Source organism: Stenella coeruleoalba (assembly GCF_951394435.1).
Source record: "Stenella coeruleoalba genome assembly, chromosome: 2".
NCBI classification, from domain to species: domain Eukaryota; kingdom Metazoa; phylum Chordata; class Mammalia; order Artiodactyla; family Delphinidae; genus Stenella; species Stenella coeruleoalba.
In genome coordinates this window covers 152,279,078-152,303,880 of record NC_137147.1, presented here as the reverse complement: position 1 = coordinate 152,303,880, position 24,803 = coordinate 152,279,078, and the positions used below count along the sequence as shown (strand labels likewise).

The following is a 24,803-nucleotide window of genomic DNA, read 5'->3' as shown; positions in this document are numbered from 1 at the left end:
GAAAATTCTATCAGGAGCTCACTTTTAATTTCACATCATCTGATATTGTTTGGGATTTAGCGACAACATGCCTGGCAGTTTTCTCCACGGTTTTCTATTTTTCTGGAATGTAAATTTTCCAGCTGGGCACTGAAGACCTAGGTTGGAAGACTAAATGTGTGATCTGTATCAGTCAGAATTCTGTTCAGCTGCATGAAATAAATTCAACAAACCTGACTCAATATTCTTTCCCATGTAACCTAAGTCCAAAGGTAATAAGGAATTCAGGGCCAGTACAGCTGCTCAGGATTGTAATTTTTTGAAAGGGTAGGCAAACAGAGTTAGGATGAGGTGTGGAGGCTCCTAGCTTCCTGCCTCATCATTCTTACCATTTGTTTAGCTTTTCGTCTTATAGCCACGGGATGACTATTTGACCTTCTAGTATCTCATCTGAGTTTAAGGTGAGAAAAACACAAAGGGCAAATGGAAAAAAGGCCTAACAAAGAATTATATAGCAAATACTAATACAACAACTCTGCAGAGCATTCTTTTAGAATCTTTCTAAATAATAATTCATCGGTAATATGCTGGCTGGTTCCATCCCCTTTAATAAACTGTATACATCTCATTGGCCAAAATCATGCTACATGGCCATTGCTAGAGTAAAAGAGGCCTGGGAGGGTAGGTGTTTCATAAAGGACATATTTGACTCTTGAGGTTCTGTTAGGAAGAGAAGAAGGGATATCGGGCAGACAACCAGAACAGCTGGTCCCACTGTACACAACAAGGCCAGTGATTTGCGTCATAGCGTGGTTGACTAGGGTCATGTCAGCTGTCTTAATGATTCATACCGATCACAGAGGTCATATAAAGCCTCCAGAGACTGACACAAACACATTGATTTTTACAGTCGTTGAATGATTAACTACTATGGCCTAAACCGATGATTGTAGCAGCTCTTTTATTTTTCTATTTTGATTGAGATCCACTGACCCACATTGATGGAGGATGGGGGTTAATCAAGGGCAACATAGGTCACCTGCTACCCTAGGAAGGTATGATAGAGAGTAAGAAAGAAAACTCTAAGACATTCATCGTATTTTCTGGCAGCTTTACTGGGGAGTCTTACTTGCCTAACAAGATAGCAAGCTTCTGGAAGGCAAGGGTCATTTCTTAGGCTCCTTCATTGCCTCCACAAGGGTTATTAACACAGAGTCAATACTCAAACTTTGTTCACTGATATATAAACCTGATAAAAGGCAGTTTATTAAGAAAATTGAAGTTTCAACTTAGGAACAATTTATCAACTCCCGTTAATATTCATCTCATTTCATCAAGATCAGTGACTTAAAGGGATAAGAGTTATATACCCCATAAATCCAACTTGTTCGTGAAACTACTAGGAAAAATTTCTACTTTTGCTAATATGTTCCAAAGTGTAATTTGGTGTTTACATAATATTAGTCTAGGGAGGAGCCTTTAGTCATTTACTACCATCCCCCTATTTTTTTTTTCATTTTTATTTAGGAATCGGAGACTCAGAATGGTGCTTTGTCTACTGTAAAGTTTTCATGTGTGACTTTGATGGTTTTTTACCTTATCTAATTTACTTAATCCACACAACTATATCCTTATGCTTATTAGCAAAACGTTTTAATTCTTATCCTTTATCATCTTCAAATCCTTCTATGAAGAAGTCAGTCCATCCCTGATACAGCATCAGAGGGAGGCATTAGTAATTTTTGTTGACCTGATATTTTATAGTTTTTTAGCACTAAATCTTAAACATACTTTAAAGACAGTCGATCCTTTCAAATTATGAAGTCCGTTACCAAAAGGAAAATACTTTTTGCAATTGTTTTTGACACAAAGAGCAGCTAGTCCACCTTCCATAGGTGGGAGAAGTTTAAAAAAACTATAGTTTAATTTTGGGGAGGTGGTGTGGTGTGTGGAGGTGGGAAGAGGGGTGGGTTATATTCTCTTGTTGACTCATGCTGCTGTGAAGGAGTACGGTGGCAATTCAGTTGTCTGGACTCTTTCTTCATGACTCAGCCCTTTGGATACTGTCTCATTCATCACAGAGAGGCAGTGTGACTTACAGGAAAGAGTGTGGATTTGGTGTCAGAGACCTGAGTTTGAATCACTGCTATGTCACATACCAGCTCTATGATCGTGGAGAAATCACTGACATCTTTGAACCTTCCTTTCTATCAAATGGGGACATTAACTCACAGAGATTTTGTTGTGAGGACTACATTTAGAATTATCATTGATTTCCATTCTCCTATTTTGTGTTTGCTTTGCACAGAGGGAAAAATTCATAAAACTACTGGACCAGTTGCATAACTCTTTAAGGATTGACCTGTCAAAGTATAGGGTATGTACAAAATTATTTGCCTAAAGGTAAAATATGGTGTTTGGCTCAGATGATTTCTTGTCACATTGTAAAAAAAAAAGTTATCCACTATGTAATGGAAAAGTAAAGGTAATGATTTTGGAATCTTGGGTCCTGTCACACTAGACGGGTCCCCTAAGTAATCAAGTAGACATCTCTTGTTTAGGTACCTTGCTCCACATCAGCCTGAAGTACTCTGTGTGGGTGTGGGTGTGGGTGTGTGCACACTCATGTACAGGTTTAATTTTATAATTCTTTTAATAACCATTAGATTGAGTGGCCCTCAGCTAATTCATGAAGTAGACATGTGACCCAGTCCTCATCTTAAAAGCTCACACCTTCTTACTAAGATATCCAGCTGATATTTCCTCAGCTTTTGATATTCCTTCTGGGATTCACCACTTAATTCACTCCTAGATCAATACAATGTGCGTTTTTTGAAGCTGTACAGAGTTCATTGTCAACAATTCTGTACTTCACCTGCAGGTGAAACACACACAAACTCACACATACACAAATATATTCATGTGTGTGTTTGTAAACACACAGATATAATTTTATTTAGAAAATACAGTTACCAAAAAATTTAGTTACAAATTTTATTTGCCAGAAAATCTATAGTAATAATTATTGCATTCTTTAACAATTCTATAATAAATATCTTTCCATATTTGTACATATGTATCTTTCTTACATTCAATTTTTAGTCTCTTATTGATGGATCGCTTAACTGCACATTTCCGGAAATTATAATACCAAATTTTGTCAAACTTACCTTTCATGTCGGAACTGGGGCCAACACTATAAGAAGGGAACTGCTGTGACAGGCAATGAAAATGATATTTGGGGGCAAGAAGGACCTTGAGGCCGCCTCATTCATCATCACTTTGACACTCCAACTCTGCTTGAGTTCATGAATTCCTAAAAGTTACCTGTGGTTTTCCTAATGGCTCTTTAAAAAGCCTATCTGAAAGCACGTTAATATGAGAAATTTCTCAATGCTGAAATTGTTTCCTTAATATTTTCATAATTCCTTTCCTTTCCTTTCCTTCAAAATTCTGAACATCTGCATTTTTATCTCACATTTCTCACCAAACTTCACTAACAAAAACTTTTTGTTTAAATCTGCAGTACTTCAGGGAGAGACTATGCAGTGCAGTCTTCTTTTCTTTTTTTTTTTACTTTTAGCTTCTTTGTGACTAAAAGTAAATATAGGACATGTAAAATTTCCCAGAAGGATTTTGGAAAAAATAACCCATCTTGAGAAAATTATAAAAAATATTTTCAAATATATGCTCACCCTCCCTCTTTCAGCAGGAAACCTATTTTGTGAAACAAGGATGAATAACCTCATAACATTGCATTAATTATATTATTTTGTACATTTTTATTACATGGTGGGAATAAATAGAAGAATATGGCTTTCTAAGAGTAAGACAAGAATACTTCCAACTTGTTTATTTTCTGTGATATTTTACAGTAAAAATATTGTGAGAATACTGTGGTGATACTTCTTAAATTTTACACAGTTTACTTACCATTTTCTTTCACAGAAAGTTAGTTGTAGTTTATTTGCCACTGGAGACTTAATGCTGATAATTTACCCATTTTCTGTTTCCTAATTAAACAGGAAAACTTTCCCGCCAGCAATGCTGAAAGATTGCAAGACCTGAAATCAACTGTTGACCTGCTAACAAGTATCACCTTTTTTAGGATGAAGGTACATCTTTTATTTTTGTCGCTGTCTTCGTGTGACATACATTTATTCCCTGGTAGAGTCTGGTTTTACCCTTCTCTCTTTTTTTTTTTTTTTCCCCCGGTACGTGGGCCTCTCACTGTTGTGGCCTCTTCGTTGTGGAGCACAGGCTCCAGACGCGGAGGCCCAGCGGCCATGGCTCACAGGCCCAGCCGCTCCGCGGCATGTGGGATCTTCCCAGACCGGGGCACGAACCCGTGTCCCCTGCATCAGCAGGCAGACTCTCAACCACTGCGCCACCAGGGAAGCGCTACCCTTCTCTTGATCAATACTGTTCATCCCCATTGATTAAGATGTGGTGCCTTTGCCTGAGCTAAATGAATCTTCCAACATAATGTGCGTTGAAAAAGAGATTATCCTAGACACTTAAGATATTCTGATACATTTGGCTCAAATTTAGTTTTAAATTAAATTCATCTTAAACAGAGCTCTCTAGTGAGTGGACGTGACACTTACCGGAAAAAAAAAAATCCCTAAGAACATTAAATGGAAATGGAGTTCACTTTGCATTTCAATTTTAACTGAGATGTCTTGCCGATTTTTTCATTGCAAGAGAGTAGTCTCTTTTAAGTTTACCCTTATTGTAGCAACTCCCATTTCCTGCACTGAGAATGTCTATATAGGAATATGTGTGATTGTTTAATCCATTGGTATAATTAACTGTTATCTACCAACCTATGCAAATATTTCTTTTTAGGTATATCTTCTCTGCTTTAATAGCAAGTTGTCTGCAATTATAATTTGGCTAGCCGGACAATTCATGTAAAGCCTTTCTTAAAACTACTTGTCAGGCTATGGGCTAAACATTTTTGCCCTTTGAAAGAGAGTTTATGATTTTTTATTCAGGAAATTCCTGTACAGATAAAATTAGAAATAATTATTTTTCTTCTTTTCAGTTGCCCATGATTATCTTCACTAAAACAATAAAATTGGTGTTTTATAAGAGAGAAAGAAAACAAAACCATACTGTATAAACCATCCATCCTTTAAAGTTCAATTAAAATTCGTTTGGTTTGAAGTCATGGTAAAATTAGGTGACTGGCATGAATAGAATTTACATCAATTCTGATCTGCTGGCAGTAGCTGCTGGAACAGTGCATAGAGGGTGATAGAACTGATCCAGGCTCTCATTGACAAGTGACGCCTGCCATTGCCATTGAGGGGGGTAGGAAAATGGGAGTGAGGGAGGAGAGTGCCAGCACAGTGCTCAATATCTGCCTTTCCTCAGTCACCAGCCTTGCAGTGTATAGGAAACAAAATCATTTCAAACTTGCAAGTCCTCCTCCCCCACCCTCACTACCAGCTGATGACCTTGCTTCTGATTTCACTGGAAAAACAGGAGCAACTACTGGAGAGCTTCCTCAAGGTCTGACCACATGCTCCCGCCACCCACCCATCTACTTACTTAGCTGCATCTGTGTCCATATTCTGTTCCTTCTTTTTTTTATTATGATAGCTTAGCTGTTTGTTCTCCTAAAAAAAAAAAAAAAAAAAAGCTGTATCTTCCACTGATGTAATTAATTTCTTCTCCTGAGTTACTAAAACAGTGGTCCAGCAATCTTCCTCACTCACCTGAATTATCAGTCTTCCACACTCTACTGGATATTCCCCATCACCAAACGTGCTATTATTTCCAGTCCTAAAAATATTGCTTGACTCCATTTTCTTCTACAGCTACTACCCTTATCCTTCTTTTCCTTTAATACCAAAACCCTTCAAAATAGTCCTTTTTACTTTTTCTTCCCAATTTATTTTCTTGAATTGTCTTCTGAACAAGTTTTCTCCTTCTTTTGTCTTTTTCTCCTCATTATAGACAGTAAAATTCACTCTTTTTGTCATAGTGATCTATTAGTTTTGACATGTGTGGTTGTATTAACCACCACTACAATAAAAATATAGAATAGAACAGTCCTATTAGCCTCCAGTATTCCCTTGTGCTAGTCCTTTATAGTCAATCTCTCTCTCACCTCCTGATCTGTTATTGTCCCCCTATGGTTTTACCTTTTCCAGAACATCGTGTAAATGAAATAATAATCTATGTAGTGTAACATATTGGCTATTCAGCCTTCTTCCTGAGTGTATCTACAGTTCATTCCTTTTTATTGCTGAGTAGTAATTCTTTGTTATATATGATCTACAGGCATTTGGGTTATTTCCAGTTTGGGGTCATATCAAATAACACTGTTAAAAATATTGATATATATATTTTTGTGTAAACATAAATTTTCACTTTCGTTGGATAAATAACAAGGAGAGAGATTCCTTGGTCATTTGGTAAATGTATGTAAAACTTTACAAGAAATGCCAATTTCAGTTGTTCTACATCTTCTGGTAAAGCTCTTGGCATTTTCCATGATTTGATTTTATTTTTTTAGCCATTCTAATGATGCCAAAAACTCAGCCGGCCTCTGTGCACCAGTGTCAAATCGAATCTCAGAGACAGAGTTTTGGGTGAAGTAGAAAAGCATAGCTTTATTGCTTTTCCAGGCAAAGCGGGGACACAGTGGGATCCTGCCCTCGAAAACTATGTGTCCCTACCTGGGAGGATTTGGCAAGGAGTTTTATAGCAACAGCTCAAGGGTGAGGTTGCAGGTAAGATTAGGGTGTGTGAAGGGCCTGCACTCCTTTAATCTGGCCTCAGGTAGTCTGATGAGTTTCTGTGGTTCCTTTAACCTGGTAGCCTTCTTGAAGAGCTTCTCTGGTTCCTTTAATCTGGAATGAAGAATGCTGGCATCTTCCACTTGTTGGGGGTTTTAGTTCTATAAAGAACTTAAAGATATTGTTACGTGTATCCCTGAGGCAGAGCCATGACCTGGCCCCAAGGCTGCACTCTTGTTTCTTGACTGCTCCTCCCTTGTCTGGGCATCCCCTCCCTTCCCTGATTAGCAACTGTTCTAATCTGCCCTTTGGAACTCAGGGAGGGTCATGGAGGCTGGAGTCTGTTCCCTACAAACAAGAAATTGGGGTGAGAAAGACTTCCATGACCAGGAGCCCCACAGGGTCCTGCTCAGTTTCACTAATAGGAATGAAGTTATATCTTATTATGGTCTTAGTTTTATTTCTATATTAATTAACAGTGTTGATCATGCTTTCTTGAGCTGATTTGCCATCTGAGTTTCTTTTGTGAACAGTCTGTTGAAATGTTTTGCCCACTCTTCATTCTTATTGTTGAGTATTGAGTTCTTTATTTACTCTGGATACAAGTCTTTTGTCAGGTACTTTATTTGCTGATGTTTTCTCCCTGTCTGTGTTTTGTCTTTTCATTCTCTAAAACTATCTTTTGCCTAGCAAAAGTTTTTAATTTTGATAAAGTCTACTTTATCAGTCTTTCTATTTACAGGTAGTGCTACTGATGAAACTAGGGTCACAAAGATTTTTCTGTGTTTCTTCTAAAAGTTTTATTTTACCTTTTACGTTTAATCCTGGGTTCATTTTGAGAATTTTTTTTTTTAATAAGTTGTGAGGTATGGGTCAGGATCATTTTTTTGTATATAGATGTTCAGTAGTTTTCACACCGTTTATTGAAGCGGTCATCCCTTATTCATTGAATTTCATTTGCATCGTTATAAAAAATCAATTGATCATATTTGTTTGGGTCTGTTTCTGGACTCTCTATGCTGTCCAAATGTCTATACTTTTACCATTACTATGCTGTCTTGATTACTGAAGCCTTATAACAAATCTTAAAATTAGATAGTTTTAGTCCTCCACCTTTTTTGTTACTTTTCAGAATTGTTTAATAGATTATGTTAGTTCTTATTGGGATTTTGGTTGGGATTGCATTAAATCTATAGATCAATCTTTAGAGAACTAAAAATTTTTAAATATTAAATCTTCAAATCCACCCTTATTTTTGGAACCTACTCCAATTAGACTTTTAATCCATCACTTCACCAAAAATGATCTTGTCAAAATCACCAGTGACTATCACTTTGCTGAATCTAGTGGTCAGTCATCAGTCTTCATCCTACAGTGTTCAGTATCACGTAATATATTTTATCAATCCCTCCTCCAGGAAAGCCTTTCTTCCCCTAGATTCCAGGACACCCCTCTTGCTTCTTTTTTCTCCTATCTCATTGGCTGCCTTTTTTCTCTTCTCCATTGCTTTGTTCTTTCTCATTTGTCTAATGTCATAGGGCTAGAATTACCCAGCATTTCTTTTTTGGACCCCTTCTCTTCTCTGTCCATACTCATCTAGTCTCATTTCTTTAAATTCTTCTCTAAGCTAATAATTCTCAAATTTATATCACTAGCTCAGGCATCTCTACTACTCCAGACTCATTTACCCAAATGTCTGTTTGAAATCTACTTGTATGCATAACAGGCTTCTCAATCTTAACCTGTCATAAACTGAGCTCCTGATCTTCTAAGGATAGTCTTGCTCATCTAGGTTGAGACCACTTCCAGTGTACCAGTTATTTAGGACTAAAACCTTGGTGTTAGGCCACCCCCCATAGGCCGACAAGGCCTGTACTTGCCCATCTTCAAGACCAAAGAAAGAATCCGGAATCAGCAACAGAGACGTCAATGGTTTAATGGATGGGGGATCTTATGTGTCTGAAGCAAGGTCCTAGAGTGAGACCTCACTGTGTGCTCCAAGCTCTTGGCCGGCCATGAAGGCAGCCTTCACTCCTGGGAGGAAGGGGAGGTTACCAGTTATAGGGGAATTGATGTCAGGTTGGCCCCTCAGTTACCAGGGAAACCAGCAGAGGGGCATATCCCTCACCACCCCTTTGATAGGTTTCCATCGGGGCTAAAGTTAGACCAATCATTAGCTGGGGCCTGGGGCAAGTATGTAGGAAGGTCAGTCAGGTAGTAGAGTGTGGCTGAAGTAGGCACTCGTGGAGCAGGAGATGTCCAGAGAGCAAGAGGACAGCCGTCTTGGGTGACCTGATCATATACTTGGGGTGTCTTTCTCTCACACTGCTCACCCAATCTGTCAGCAAATTCTGTTACCCGTTCCTTCCAAAATTAACCAGAATAGAATTTCTTCTAACAACTCCTTGCTCTACCATAGTTCAAGCACTGTCTTCTCATGACTGAATTATTGAGCTCTTCTCATCACTGGTCTTTCTGCTTTGTCCATAGCCGGCCTTATAGCAGCATAAGGGAGCCTTTTAAAAAAATAGGTCACTTTCCTCTTCTGCTCAGATAGTCTACTTTCTTCCCACCTTGCTCAAAGCCAAGGTTCTTGCAGTAGTCTATTTGCAATTTTTCCACTGGTCCCATCCTGTTACTTCTCTGAATTGATCTACTATTGAAGTCCTTTGTATTAAATTCTATTCCACTGAAACACTTTCTATCCCTCTTCTTCGGTTTATTTTTTTTTTCAGCATGCAACATCATGTAATATATTTTACTGATTTCTTTTGTTTATCATCTACTAAAATTTAGCTTCACGAGGAAAGGGATTTTTGTTTCTTTTGCTCACTGCAGTATCACCATTGTCCGATGTATAGTAGGTGATGATAAATATTTGTTGATTGGTTGAATGGAATGAATGAATGATATTGTGATTGGTCACTTTAAGTATTTCTATTTGAATATTTACAACTATGCTCGTTTTCTCTGAGTTGTTATATTAGGACGTTAAGGTGGGTGTTTAAACATTTAAAACATTTCTAAGACCACATTTCTCCTGAATACAGAAAGTTCAACTAAAAGTGTTTATTGAATATTGTTTGATTGTTTGTATGGTTTATACAATGTTTTATTTTTGAATTTAAGAAAATATTTTGTCTACCAGGTTCTGGAGCTGCAAAGCCCCCCAAAGGCCAGCGTGGTGGTGAAAGACTGTGTCAGGGCTTGCCTGGATTCTACGTACAAGTATATTTTTGACAATTGCCATGAACTCTATTCCCAGCTAATAGACCCGGTAAGAAAAGATGTGTGTCTACTTTCTGTTCTAATGTCTGCTTCCATAAGTTTAGAATGACAGTAAGTGGGAAAGTATGTTCATTCAACTTCATGTTAACTGCAGGTTTTAAGAATTTCCATATCTTTTCTTCACATTTGAACATCACTTTCTTATATATGAGAGTGAAATAATTCACTCCTTAAAATAACTTCATGTATTAAAGGTGGATATTGTTGTTCAAGTTTTTCAGGTGAGGAGTTAGTTTCAAAAGAATTAAGTGATGTTCTCAAGGTCACACAGTGGGCAAGTGGCAGATTTGGGACTAGAATTTAGGATTTCAACTCCTACTTCTATGTCCTTCCCCTAATTCATCTGCCTCCCTTATCATTTTTTCTCATAAAACTGATAGATTGGGACATATTTATAGAACAGGATGGTAACATTGTCACATATGTAAATTTATTTTTAAGAAATATTTCTAAAAAGAAAATACAGAAAGTAAATCAAACATGCATGTGCTTACCACGTAGATGACCAACTGTTAACATTTAGCAATATTTGCTCTGCTCTTTATTGTTTAAAGCCATTAAATGTTAGACATAAACTGGCATTTCACTTTGTAGCTCTTTCAAATTCCATTCTCCTCCCTTCCTCTTCCTTCAGAAATGAACACTGTTTTAATACTGGTGAGTTTGAACGTCTTTTCACATATGCTCAATGAACACTTCAGTTTTATTTTCTGTATATCGCCTATTAATTCCTTGCTGATTTTTCTCTTGGCTTGCCTGTCTTTTGCTTATTAATCTGTAGAAAATTCTAAAATATATTTTGGATACTAATCTTTGTTGGTTATGTAATTTCATATATTACTTCTCTTTATATGTGATGTGTCTTTTTGTTGCATTGAAGTTTTTTAATGCACACTATGATTTTTATATATCGCTATTACTTCTATAGAACTATTGTTTGGGGATGGCTCTTTAAGATGTATCTATTGTCTATCCACTTCTCTGAAGAATGCAGTTGCTCAAATAGATATTGAAAACCATGCAGTTACCTGTGGAACTTCCTGGTTAGTTGAGTGGGGCAGATTCTAGAAAGCCGATGTTGGATGAAGGCGCATAGGACTCTTTCAAGCTAGGTTTCAGGCTGGGTTTCTTACACTATTCATCCCTTCTGGGGTCACTGACTCCTTAGCCTAATAGGAGAAAACATTAAAGCTGGAGTCTGTCATTGTATAAGCAAAACAACATAAAACCACATAACTGTTCTTAACTTTAGCTTAACATTCCCACTATGTGTGCTCTTGTTTGGAAACTTGGTTCTCTGGGATTTCTAGGGATTAAATTTTCTCTGACTTCAAATCTCCCCTTGGGTGGCTTTCTAATGTCTTCCCTTTGTCTATTCCCTACTCTCTGTCTTCCTCCCACAAAGCTCTTTCAATTCTTCCTCTACATTTTCAACATCATCTTTATTCTACCCAAAATATAAAAATTAAACTTTTTATTATACCATATAAGTTACCCATACATAACTTTATAATAATCTTACCAGGCTTTACCACCTTTAATTTCCTACTCCTTGCAATTCCAAACTCAAACTGGTCCCTCTCATGAGCCCTAAATTCTATTATTTTCTATGAACTGGCCGTCTTCTTTTACATTCATGTGTTTATCCTGTTCTGTCTGCCTAAAATGTTCTTCCCCCATCCTCTGCCTTCAAAAAATCCAACTTAAATATGACCTCCTCTCCTACTAATTCACACTCAGTGGATGAATCAAATCATCACGGTCAAGTGTCATACCTTATTTAGTGTCTTTCTAATATGTTAATACTAATAATAGTAAAATAACAGCTTTATTTATATAAGATATATAGAAATACGTGCAGTTCCCATAAAGCAAACATACCTCTAATAAAAAGCAAATAAATTGTCACGTCAAAATGAATCTAATATAGCTTAATATTTGCTTATTTGGCTTCAAAAACAATGTTTGCATGATTTTCTAACTAACTGGTATTCGTTTTATGTGGGCAGATTTATAGATTTTATATCAAATCTTGTCCATGTGGAGATTGTTTGGAGCTAAGCTTTAAATCTAAGAAAAAGACTTTTCCTTAAACATTGTTATCATTTGAAATTCTAAAGAAAACACCCATTGGGCCTGAATAATTTAAGAAACTAATACTCCCTAGAGCCCTTCTGGAACCATCTTGGAAAAATTTTAATAATTAAGGCTTATCTCCCCTCAGTTGACTGTAACCCCATTCTCCCAGGAGCTCAAGTTTTAAGACCTTTTTCCTTCACACTATACATCTGAATTGTCCTCAAATTCTGATGACTTTATTTTCAAAATCAAACACCTTATCTTCACAATACATCCAGAATCTAACCACTTTTCACCACCTTCATGCTCCCACCTGGTCTGAGTCACCATTGTTGCTCACTTGGATTACTACATAACTTACTAACAGAGCTCAGTGCTCCTACCCTACAACCTCTGCCTATGTTTAACAGAGCAGCAAGAATGATCCTTTTACAAAGTAAGTCAGATTATGTCATTCTTTTCCACATAATATTCTAAAGTCCCTTCATTTTAGTCATGTTCAAAGTCCTCTCAATGGCAGTAAGACCCAGGATCTGCCCATATTGCACTTTCCACCCCACTTACTCTGTTACTCTGTCCTTACACATATCATCGTGAGTGGAGAGGAAAGTAACATGAACAATGCTGTATCCCTGGTACCTGCAACAGTGCCTAGATCATAGTAGGTGCTCAGAAATGTGTTTGTCGAATAAATTGAATGAATGAATAAACAGTTACTTTTCTCAAACGATACAATAATAAATTACAGGTTATTTGGCCCTTTATAAACAAGACTGAAAGAAGTGCTCTATCATAGGAGACTCTCAGTCCTTGCCTAAAGCCTCTTGCAGTTGTATGGGGTAGTGTTGCAGGGTCCTGGACAAGATATGGGAGGAACTGATGAAAGCTACATCTAGTCCCAACCCATAAAAACATCCTGAAGTTTCCTCCAGCTCTCTCTCTTCTGCGTAGTAACCTGGAAGGGCACACATTCCACATGGTATGGATTCCAGGTGGAGGACGGCTATCCAGCCAGCTTCAGCAATAACCCATTACTGCAGTAACTTATTGAGGTTAGGAGATTTATCTGTTACCACAACAAACTTGGCTTATTTTGACTAATAGACCTTCAAATCCATTTCCAACCTGCCTCCCAAACTATCTATTTAAAACATATATGACTGTCCTATCTGTAACCCCCATTCACTCATGGGATTAAGTCTAAACTTTGCAATTATTCAGAGGTCCTCTAAGATGTGAGCTCTGACTAGCTTTCCTTGTTTCAATGTAATTTTCCCCTTGCTTTCTGTGATTCAGGACACTAAACTCCATGATGCCTCCATCCGCATTGTTTTTATCTACCTGCATTTGCTTCACCTCCCCAAACCCCTTCGTGGCTAACTCGAAGCCGGAGTTGCCGGAGTTGCTCTTGTCTGCTCTCATGATACCCTGACATGTCACCACTAGCACACTTACCGTGATGCATTTATTAGGAATATAATGTAATATTTGTCTGGCTTGTCTTCCCTACTAGGCTGTGAGTTTCATCTTTGTAGCCCCAGTGTTCAACGCTGTGCTTTACACAGAGTACAGTTGATTAAATAATTAGTAAGAAAGAAATTTTATAAAAACAGCACTCTGTAACTTATTTATATTCTACTTCACTGACTCCACTTCAAAGTCTGTGGTCAAGAACATGATGTTTGAACCCCTGAGTTTAGATCCTGGCTCTACTGCTTATTAGTTTGGTCGCCTTGGATGAGGTAGTCAGCCTCTTCAACTCTCAGTTTCTTCATCAAGACATACTTTTAGTATTCATGCCACTTCTGTTTTCATCTGAGTTCTCTCTAGATAATGTAATGCCTGAAACCAAGAAACAAGAGTTTCAGGGTTGTTAGGCACAGTATAATTCTGATTATTTAAATGTAGAAGCTCTCTTTCTTTCTCCAGAGGGGTTTTGAAGAACCATATAAAAATAGTGCTCAGAATAAAAATGAAAAACAAACTTGAGAGGTAAGTTGAAATTGTTGCAGTTAGAAGAAATAGCTAAAACAGGCTGGTTGCACACTCATGGAGCAGCCTTTACCTTGGGTGAATCACCATGCCCATGTTTGTCCTTCAGTTTAGCAAAACTAAGAACTCAGGTGTGGCAATGTGGACATAGGTGATTGATCTCTTGCATAAAGACACATGAGGATCAATCTATAAACTAGCCCAATGTTCGAATTGTATTTTTAATTAATAATGAGTTTAAGAATCTCTCATAAGCTTATTAGCTTTTTGAGTAACCATTTTTATAAATTACCTATTCATAGCTTGTGCTTATTTTTTAAAATAGAATCTCTTTTTCTGGTTGCTATTCTAAAGTTACTTAGCTCTTCGTCAGCTTTTGACATTGCAAAGATGTTCACAATCCTTCATCTTTATCTTTGTCACAGCGTACATTTGTAAGAAATTCTCATTTTTAATATAATCAAATTGACCAATTTTTCTATTTAAAATTTGGAGTATTAAAAAGTCTTTCCCACTCACCCCCAAATAGAGGATCTCCTTACGTGGAACTTAATAAAATGAATGTGTTCCAGCTTCGTAGTAATCACCGTTAGGATTGTCCAACTAGTTCCCCTGCTGTTGCACCTAAAGCAACCTTCAGATTATGGATTTTCTTTTCATACAGATGATCTTCCAGGAGAGGACAAGCCAATACATTTTCAAGTCTGTTTGAAATGTTTGGTCTTTTTTTTTTTTTTTTCTATCTTAAAGAAACTGTCGTTTGTTCCCTGAGGTGTCCTCAGAACCTACACTAGTGCCTGGCATATTAGAGTGCCTATAGAGTCCCTTTGTTTCCCTCCCAAAACAAATTTCCCTGCCTCTTACCTCTGAGGCAGTCTCTATTATTAATTTGATATTAGCTTTCTGGTTCATCTTCATGAACATTTATTATACGTGTCTATTAACCATTTGAGTATATGAGTATGTCTCTCTCATATACCACACTTGTACAAACAAGCAGTGTAGTGATATGGTTCCATGTACTAACTCCAGTACCAGACTAAAAAACGTTTAGTTATTTGGTAGGAATGATTCTGTAAATTTTAAAGCTTGGTGTTACGTTTTGCAAACTATGTATTCTGATACATTTAGGTACAGTTTATTGATTTTTTTTTTTTTTACAGCTACCTATCACATAAATACACCACAATTTACATATCAATTCCAGTGTTTCACTTTTACAAATAATAGTTCAATGAATATCATAATGCTTTTAAAGAACAGAAGAATGCCTTCCTTTCCTCTGCTTTTCCATTTCTACTATATATAATGCAAACTCGATTGTACCATGTGGTCAAAGCACCCTCTATTTTTTCACATCTTAAAATGTCCTTCAACTTGTCTGATTCCCACAGGAAACATTGAGTTTAGTGACAATAGAAACTATTTTGTTTATTATTTAACTTGTAGTACATAGCTCTGTGCCTCACATACAGTAGCAGAAATCAGTGAATAACTGCTTACTTAATAGAACTTCTATGCAAAAATATCTGTATGTATGCAGTATGTTACTGCTATTCGTTTAAAAATTTTGACCAAGATATCTTCTGAAAACTTTTTTAGAAAAAAGAAAACACCCTTCACAATATCTTAAATTGGCAACTTACATGAACGTATGCATGTCAAGTTTCAGAAAGTTTCCCTTGATTTGTAGATGTGTACTTTTTCAGTTATTTTAGCCAAAAAAGTTGCCATAGCTATTTTTGTTTGTTTTTTCTTTTGTTTTTACTCTAGCCAATTCTAAATAATTCAGTAATAAAAGGAAAGTTTAAAATAAAATGTGACTTTGAAATTTACAAGTGGAAAAATTTCAATTCTATAACTCTTGAGATGTTAGTTAAATAGTAATCCTTAAGTAACTAGCTAGAAAGTGTCCCTGACTTTTCTTAGATTTTTTTTCCCTTGCAATGGACTTTCTTATGCAATCAGTAGCATTAGTTTAGGGAATGATGTTCATTCTGAAAAGAAGGTACTTTTTCACTACCTCCTGTGATTATTGTCATTACACTAGAACTAAGTAAATACAGACACATTTTAAGCTTAACTTTTCTTTAAATTTTATTATAAAATATGTGGAAGAAAGTTTATAAGTAGGAAGTTTCTTCTTAAGTGCCAGCTTCATAAGCAATATATAAATTCTTATAAAATGTTCAAAATGAGTGGTATCTTATTTATTGGTGAAGAAGACAGGGACGTGAAAATCCAAAACCTCAAAAATTATTAGACTGTTATGTTTCCATCATTGTGTATTTCAATTTTTCTAACAAAGTGAGGTCAAAAATTAAGCCACAAATGAAACCTTAATAAATTCTGAGAGAATAAACAACATGCAGAGTAAGTTGTGCCAGTAAGACTAGTGTAATCTTGATTCTAAAATTGGATTATGACAATATTTGAAAAGAAAATTATAGACACATTTTGTAAATGAACACTGTTTTAAAGTTCTAAATAAATTATCAAATGGCATATTTAAAATACAACCAGATCAAACAATCTTATCCCAGGAATTCAAGGATTGTTTGACATTAGGAAAAAAATTTATCAATATAAGTCACTATAATAGTTATCTAAAGGGGGAAGATCATATATTTATGCAATATATGTAGAATGAGTGTATGGTTAAGTTTGATGCCTCTTTACGATTAAAAAAGAAACTCTGAAAAAATTAGGAATGGAACAGATTTTTATTTAAGTTTACATTAAAAAAAAACTATGGCTAACATTAACAGATGAAATTTAGGTACATTCATTTAAGAAATACAGATAATTATCCTATTAATACTGCTGTGTAACATAATAGTTGAAGAAATGAGAATATAAATTAGAAAAGAAAAGAACTTTTATTTATGAGTCATATGACTATACGTGTAGGAAAACTAACAGAATCTACAAATAGCTATTGGTTCACATAAGAATAAATCTCATTCAACAAATACAAGAACAACAGAATTTCTTTACACTAAACATTGTGGCACATAGATTACTAGGAAAAGGAACAGACATTTAGAGTGTAAGGAAAATTGTTTCACCATATGGAGCTAGGGGTTAGGGGTTTGTGGGAAGAGCTGGTTTCTTGCCTAATACCATATCCAATGTGAACTTAAGAGGATGAAAAAGAGAAGTGTTAATGTAATAATAATGATAGTATAGGTTAATACCTTTCTGATGCATGGTAGGAAAGACTTTTTAAAATTCCAAAGCACAAATTTTAAATAGAAAAATTGATCTATTTAATTATTTTAAAATTGACAATTTATTGTAAATGTACACTGTGAGAAGGATGAAAGATTGCAAAAAATCTTTGCAGTGTCAAAAGCTGACAAAGGACTAAGGAATTCCAAAATAGCAACCAAAAAAGATAGATATTCCATTTTAAACAATAGGCACAAAAAACAAACAGGCAATTTATAAAAATGCTTACTCAAGAAGCTTATAAGCTTTGAGAAGTTTCTTAAACTCATTATTAATTAAAGTAATATAGTCAAAACATCAGTGAGCTATAATCTTATATCTAACAGGTCAGCAAAAATTAATAAAGTACATTTCATGAGGAAATGGAGACATTGGCGCTCTCATGAACTTTTGGTTAGCATGGAAACTAGGAACCAGCAATCCTGATATTAGATCTATATATTAGACATATTTGCACAAAGATCCCTAAGAAGATATTTAGTAGAATATTCACTTTAGCATTGTTTGTGATACTTAGAAGTTGGAGGCAATCCTTATGTCTTTCATAGAAGAATAGATACATAAAATGTGGTGGATTTACCCATAGAATATTATGGAGCAGTTAGAAGAAATGAGTTAGTTGTTTACCTAGTAACATGGAAAGAAATTAAAAACATACTGATGAGTGGAAAAAAAAAAGAAACAGAAGGTGTTGTATAGCATAATACTAGTTAAGTAAATTTAAAGTAAACACACATCACAATAATAACATTTTACAAGATCAGAGAAATAGATAAACATCTAACGTAGTATATGATCTTATGTAGATCAGGAGGAGATGGAATTTTGGAATGGATGAAAAAGGAGTAGATGGAAGGATGGTTGGGTGGATGGATAGATATACAAGAGAGATGGATATATGAATTGTGCATAGTCAAAATATCTGTATTTGAGATTTCAATGTTTTCCCTACCTCCAGTAAAAAAAAGAATACATGAAGTCTAAATTTCTGGAGAAAAATATTCTGTATTTGTGATATATTTGGAATCTAGTACCTAATCTTCATAAAACCTTTAAATTGATATGAATTTGGTATCCAACAAGTATAGAACTGGGTTAGATTTATTATTGGCACTACCTGCTTCACGTGGTCATACACAATAATAGGAATGATGACCCCTGAAACTGTATAATATTGTAGCCATAAAGCTACCCTATTAGAATCGATACTGCATTATGTGATTTTTGTTTTAATGTGTTCCCACTTTAGAAATGTTTATTCTTTAAAGGTATACATAATTCACAAATAATTACAGGCAAAAAAATCAATCTATGATGTGCTTCTTGGTATTTTTTTTTAACGTCTTAAGGTGTTTGGAATATGGTGTTTCATTGAAGGTTATACATGGAGTCGAGTCATCTCACAATTTATTCTTTCACACTGTGTTAACTGGAAAATCAATGGGTCTTGAATCTGTTACTTTTAAAACACATTTGTTGATTCAGATGGGGCATTTAGTAAATCAGATTACTTGAAATTCATGAAAAGTGCAGTAAACATAAAGAAGGAAACATACATTTTCTTATACTTGCTTGATTCTAGTTCAATATTTCCCAAACTGCCCTGATCCTAAGAATCACCTGGGGAACTTGACCACCTTGGACCCAATAAAATAGGGTATCTGAGAAGAATCCCAGGAATCCATATTTTAATAAGTTCTTCAAGAGATACTTCACATTAAGCAAATATTAAATAAAATAAAATTTTATTTGTCACTACTTCTAATTTTTTTCTTTAGATTTTTTTCTTTTTGATAAGTATCCCAGAGAAAAAGAAAATAAACGTCAACTGCAAATTAAATTGCACAAAGAGCTATAGTATGTAAGAAGTCTGCTTAAGGAATATTTTTGCCTAGTAGTCTGTATTATTTTTCATGGCTTAGGCTGCTCTTCCCCAGCTGCCCAGAATTTACAGAATTCTTAATATAGAGTAAGTCCCCTACATACGAACCTTCAAGTTGCGAACTTTCAAAGACGCAAATGTGCATTAACCTGTCCAATCATCTAAGTTAGTTCACATGTCTGGCGTACACGTATGCATCCTCTACAACTGGTTGAGCTTTTGTGTACTTTACAGTACTGAATAGAGTACAGTAGTACAGTATCTTTATTTCAAGCCCAGGATGTCCAGAAGCAAGCATAAAAGCAGCAGTGATGTAGTTGATGATGCTAAGAAGTGCCAGCTGTTGTACTGTACTACTGTACTTTTCAAGGTACTGTACTCTAAGATTAAAAATATTTTCTTTATTTTTTGTGTTTGTTTTTTATGTGCTAGTTGTGTGAAAAGTATTATAAACCTATTACAGTACGGTACTATATAGCCAACTGTGTTAGTTGAGTACCTAGGCTAAGTTTGTTAGACTTAATGAACACACTCTTGGAACAGAACTCATTCGTATGTAGGGGACTTACTGTAATTCCCTTTTAAGAGAAAAACTAAGGAGATGTTAGTGACATTACTGAATCATTAGTAAAATAATATAGCAATTAAGATCATAGAAGAGACAATATGGTGGTACAGACTGTAAACCCCACCAGAGCAGGAATTATGTCACTTTTGCCCATCAATGAATTCTTCATGTGTGGTATAGCATTCACATATAATAGGTATTCCAAAAACACTGAATGTAATCGTTGTGATTTTTATTTATAATACATGTAATTAAAACTATTTTTTTTCAATTTGTGGCTCTTCTACTCACTAACTAGACGTAGCAAAGCAATCACTAATTAACCATTTTCTTATCTCTAAAATAAGCACAATGATACTTTTCCTCTCTAGTACAGAACTCAACAAACTTTCATTATTATATATTTGTGAATGAATGAGTGACTTTTAAATCCTTAAATTCAGAAAGTTATATGTTTTAAAGTAGCTGTTAAGTTAGAAAACAATGCAGAAACATAATTAATTAAAAGAGAAATATAGTAAAAATAGAATTCAAGTTGAGATATCATTATTTACTCGGTGATTTTTACTTAAATGCAGACCTTGGGTTGAAAGGCAAATGTGAAATTCTAAAGGAGGAGATCAGGAACTCTGGGCCATCTAAAAGGGCCCTTACATGGTAACATTTGATGTATTTAAAAAAATCAATATATGCAGCCTCCCAGTAGGCATCGGTACTGTTGTCCTCATTGTTTTGACTTTATTTACATGCTTTTTAAATAAGGGGTTTGTGTGTGTGTGTGTGTGTTTAGAGGCAGAATATACCCTCCTAATACTTTTTATCATATTAATCGTTTTGGAACATCATCAGCAACAATAAACTCGTTTGAGTAAAATGGGATGACATTAATAAAATGAGATATAATGTAATGATGAGACCGGCTCCATTAAAAGATCCTCATATTTAGTGGCAGTTTTCTTTTAAAGCTCCTAATCTTCAGAACAGTGTCAAATGGAAAGTATAAAGCAAAAATACAACAAACTATCTATTATACTAACTTCTATAATACATATGTAATTTAGCCACCTCCCATACTTGGTGTCTATACATATTCTCTAATACGTGGTCAGCAAAGGCAAAATAGACTGTTATAATCTGGTAATCCAATTTTCCTCACTCTCTGCAAAGCAAGTTAAAGGATAATGGAATCTCACAACGAAGTGAATTGGTCCCTTTCTCCATTTCCTTGCTGCATTTGATTTTTCTCAGATGTACTACATGGCTCTCCACGGAGAAGTTCAGCTTCCTCACCATTCTTTAAAATATGTTATTAAATATTCAGGTTTTATTCTGTTTTATTGCCTTTAAATTTTCATCTGGTGAAAAACTCTAACTTTAGTTAATTTCTTATTTTGGCAATGGTAAAAGTGGCCAAAGGGAAGCATTCCAAATCATATGGAAGATTGGTTTTGAGTTCTCTGTCCCATATGGGGAAAAGGATTTAAAAGTCACACATTCATTCACAAATATACAGTAACTAAGATTTGTTGAGTTCTTGTTATGTGCCAGGCACTGTTAGAATAAGGAAACGAGCAGTAACAAGAATAAGGGAAAGGACGGTGAGTAGTCCTTGACTCACAGTCAAGCCAGAGAGGTAGATATTTAAAAAATAACTACACCACTAACTAAAATAATGTCAGGTGCTGGGAAGGGAAAATACAATGTGCTGTTGGAATATATAACGGAAAGAACCATCCTAGTCTTGGATGTAGGAAAGAGTACAACTTATAATAATATGATTTCTGGAAATCTGCCATGGCAGATCCTTCCATGGAGGTATTAATTCTGGAACTATGTATCCAAATACAGCAGGGAAGTGTTACAAAACAGAAATAAATAAAACATTCTCTTAACCTGTGCTCAAAATGACAGTATGGTAGGCAGTATCTGGAATACTGTAAGATGTTCTATTTTTTTAATCTCAGAAAAAGAGGTAACTTAGACCCATTTTTGTTGGGCTTCAGTTATCTGCTTCTACTGAAACTGTCTTAAGTAGGTCACCAAGTACCTCGACTTTGCCTAAACCAGTGGTCAATTCTCTAGCCTTATTTTACTCAACCTCTCAGTAACATTCGTTACTGCTGACTACTCCATCTTTCTTGAAATACTATTTTCTAAGTGTTTAACAACCGTCTTTATATGTTTTCCTGCAACCCCAGTGGCTGCTCCATTTTGAACGTTTTACAAACCCCCTCCTCACCAGGCCTTTAAATGTTGGAGGCTCAGGGCTCTGTTCTTGGCACTTACTCTAGCTGTACTTGGTGATTTAGTCCAGTGCTTCAAACACAAGGCAGTCCCATAAAAACCCTGGGAACACATCAACCTGTTGGCAAAAAAGGGCTGGTGTCTGGTCCAGGATGAAGGAGGTAGACCCTTCTTCAGTCTGGAAATAGTTTCCATAAGTCCTACAGATATATAGGTGGTCCTGCCTGCCTCATGTCAACAAAGAATCTTGTTCCGTTTTGCAAGTAAGTGGGCTTGTCTTAGGAAGAAATGAAGTTTTGAAATCATGTGCACCTGCATTCAAATAGAACCTTGTCCCCCCACATCAGCTTAGAACAATATTGAGTCTTGGGCAAGTTATTTAATTCCTCTAAGCCTCAATTTCTTCATTTGGCTAAAGGGGATAACAACACTTACTTCATAGGATTGCTGTGAGGATTAAATGTGATAGTGCTTGTGAATAACCTTACTCATAGGTATTCAGAAGATCTTCATTTTCTTTTTTCTTTTTATTATAGTACTTTTTATTGAGGTATAATTGACATATAACATTATTATAAATATAGACTTTAAGTTTATAACATTGACTCAATATTTGTATATATTGCAAAATGATCACCACAGGAAGTCCAGTTAACATCTGTCACCGTAAAGAGTTACAAAAATGCTTTTTCTTGTGATGAAGACTTTTAAGATCTAATTTCTTAGCAGTTTTCAAATATGCAATACAGAATTATTAACTGTAGTAACCATGTGGTACAATATATCCCCATAACTTACTTATTTTATAGTCGGAAGCTTGAAACTTTTGAACCCCATTACCCATTTCATCCACACCCTCACCCCCCACCTCTGGCAACCAACCATCTATTCTCTGTATCTATGAGCTTGTGTTTCTTTTTGCATCCACATATGAGTGAACTCATACAGTATTTGTCTTTCTCTCTCTGACTTATTTCACTTAGCATAACACTCTCAGAGTCCATTCATGTTGTTCTAAATGGCAAGATTCCATTCTTTTTTATGGCTGAAAAGTATTACATTGTGTGTGTGTATGCACGTATATGTATGTATGTATGTAGATGTATGTAGGTGTAGATGTATGTGTATCTATATATCTTTATCTCAAATCTTCTTTATCCATTTATCTATTGATGGACATGTAGGTTGTTTCCAATCTTGGCAATTGTAACTAATGATGCAATGAAGATGGGGCTGCGTATATCTTTTCAAATTAGTGTTTTTGGTGGATTTTGGTGACAAATACCCAGAAGTGAAATTGCTGAATTATATGGTAGTTTTCTATCTTACTTTTTTTAGGAACCTCCATACAGTTTTCCATAGTGACTATACCAATTGACATTCCCACCAGCAATATACAAGGGTTCCCTTTGTTCCACATCCTAACCAATGCTGATTATATCTTGTCTTTTTAATAATAGCCATACTAACAGGGGTGAGGTGATATCTCATTGTGCTTTTAATTTGTATTTCCTTAATGATTAGTAATATTGAGCATCTTTTCATGTACCTATTGGCCGTCTCTATATATTCTCTGGAAAATATCTATTCATATCTTCTGCTCTTTTCTATTTCAAGTGAATTTTTTTTTGGCTATTGAGTTGAATGAGTTCTTTATATACAGGCAAGCCTCATTGTATTGTACTTCACAGATATTGCATTTTTTTTTCAAATTGAAGGTGTCGACACTGCATCAAGCAAGTCTATCCACCATATTCCAATAGCATTTTTTCACTTCCCCTCTCTGTGTCACATTTTGGTTACTCTAGCAATATTACAGACTTCTTCGAGGCAAGACCCTCTACCAGCCAAAAGATTACAACTCTCTGAAGGCTCAGATTATGGTTAGCATTTTTTTAGCAATAAAGTATTTTTTAATCAAGGTATATATGTTGTTTTTTTAGACATGATGCTATTGCATACTTAATAGACTACAGTATAGTGTAAACGTAACTTTTATATACACTAGGAAATCAAAAAATTTGTGTGAATTGCTTTATTGCAATATTCACTTTATTGTGGTGGTCTGGAACTAAACCCACAATATCTACAGGGTATGGCTGTATTTGGATTTTAACCCCTTATCAGATATGATTTGTAAACATTTCCTAGTGTTCAGTAGATTGCCTTTTGTTTGCTGATGGCTTCCTTTGCTGTGCAGAAGCTTTTTAGTTTGATGTAGTCCCATTTGTTTATTTTTGCTTTTGTTGCCTTTCCTTTTGTGTCAAATCCAAAAAATCCTCACCAAGACCAATTTCAAGGAGCTTACTTCTTATATTTTCTGCTAGGAGTTTTATGGTTTCAGGTCTTACATTCAAGTCTTTAATTCATTTGAGTTAATTTTTGTGTATCATACTGGTCCAGAGTCTTTTTTTGCATATGGCTGTTCAGTTTTCCCACCACCATTCATTCAAAGACTGTCTTTTCCCCATTGTATATTCTTGGCTCTTTTGTCATAAATTAACTAACCATATTTATATGGGTTTGTTTTCTGGGCTCTCTATTCTGTTCTGTTGATCTGTGTGTCTGTTTTTATGTCAATACCATATTGTTTTGATTAATATACATTTGTAATATAGTTTGAAATCAGGGAACATGATGCCTCCAGCTTTGTTCTTCTTTATCAAGATTGTTTTGTGTGTTTGGGGTTGTTTGTGGCTCCATGCAAATTTTAGGATTGTTTGTTCTGTTTCTGTGAAAAATGCCATTGGAATTTTGACAAGGATTGGATTGAATCTGTGGATTGCTTTGG

The 24,803-nt window shown here is 35.5% G+C and overlaps 1 protein-coding gene across 1 annotated transcript in view; it reads left to right on the top strand.

Moving 5' to 3' along the window:
- UNC13C (unc-13 homolog C) overlaps positions 1 to 24,803 on the top strand; it is a 739,526-nt gene that overhangs the window by 467,447 nt on the left and 247,276 nt on the right. The window contains exons 18-20 of the mRNA XM_079913745.1: positions 2,288 to 2,356; positions 4,005 to 4,094; positions 9,877 to 10,005. Coding sequence (XP_079769871.1) covers positions 2,288 to 2,356; positions 4,005 to 4,094; positions 9,877 to 10,005 — 288 coding nt within the window. The remainder of the gene's footprint in view (positions 1 to 2,287; positions 2,357 to 4,004; positions 4,095 to 9,876; positions 10,006 to 24,803) is intronic.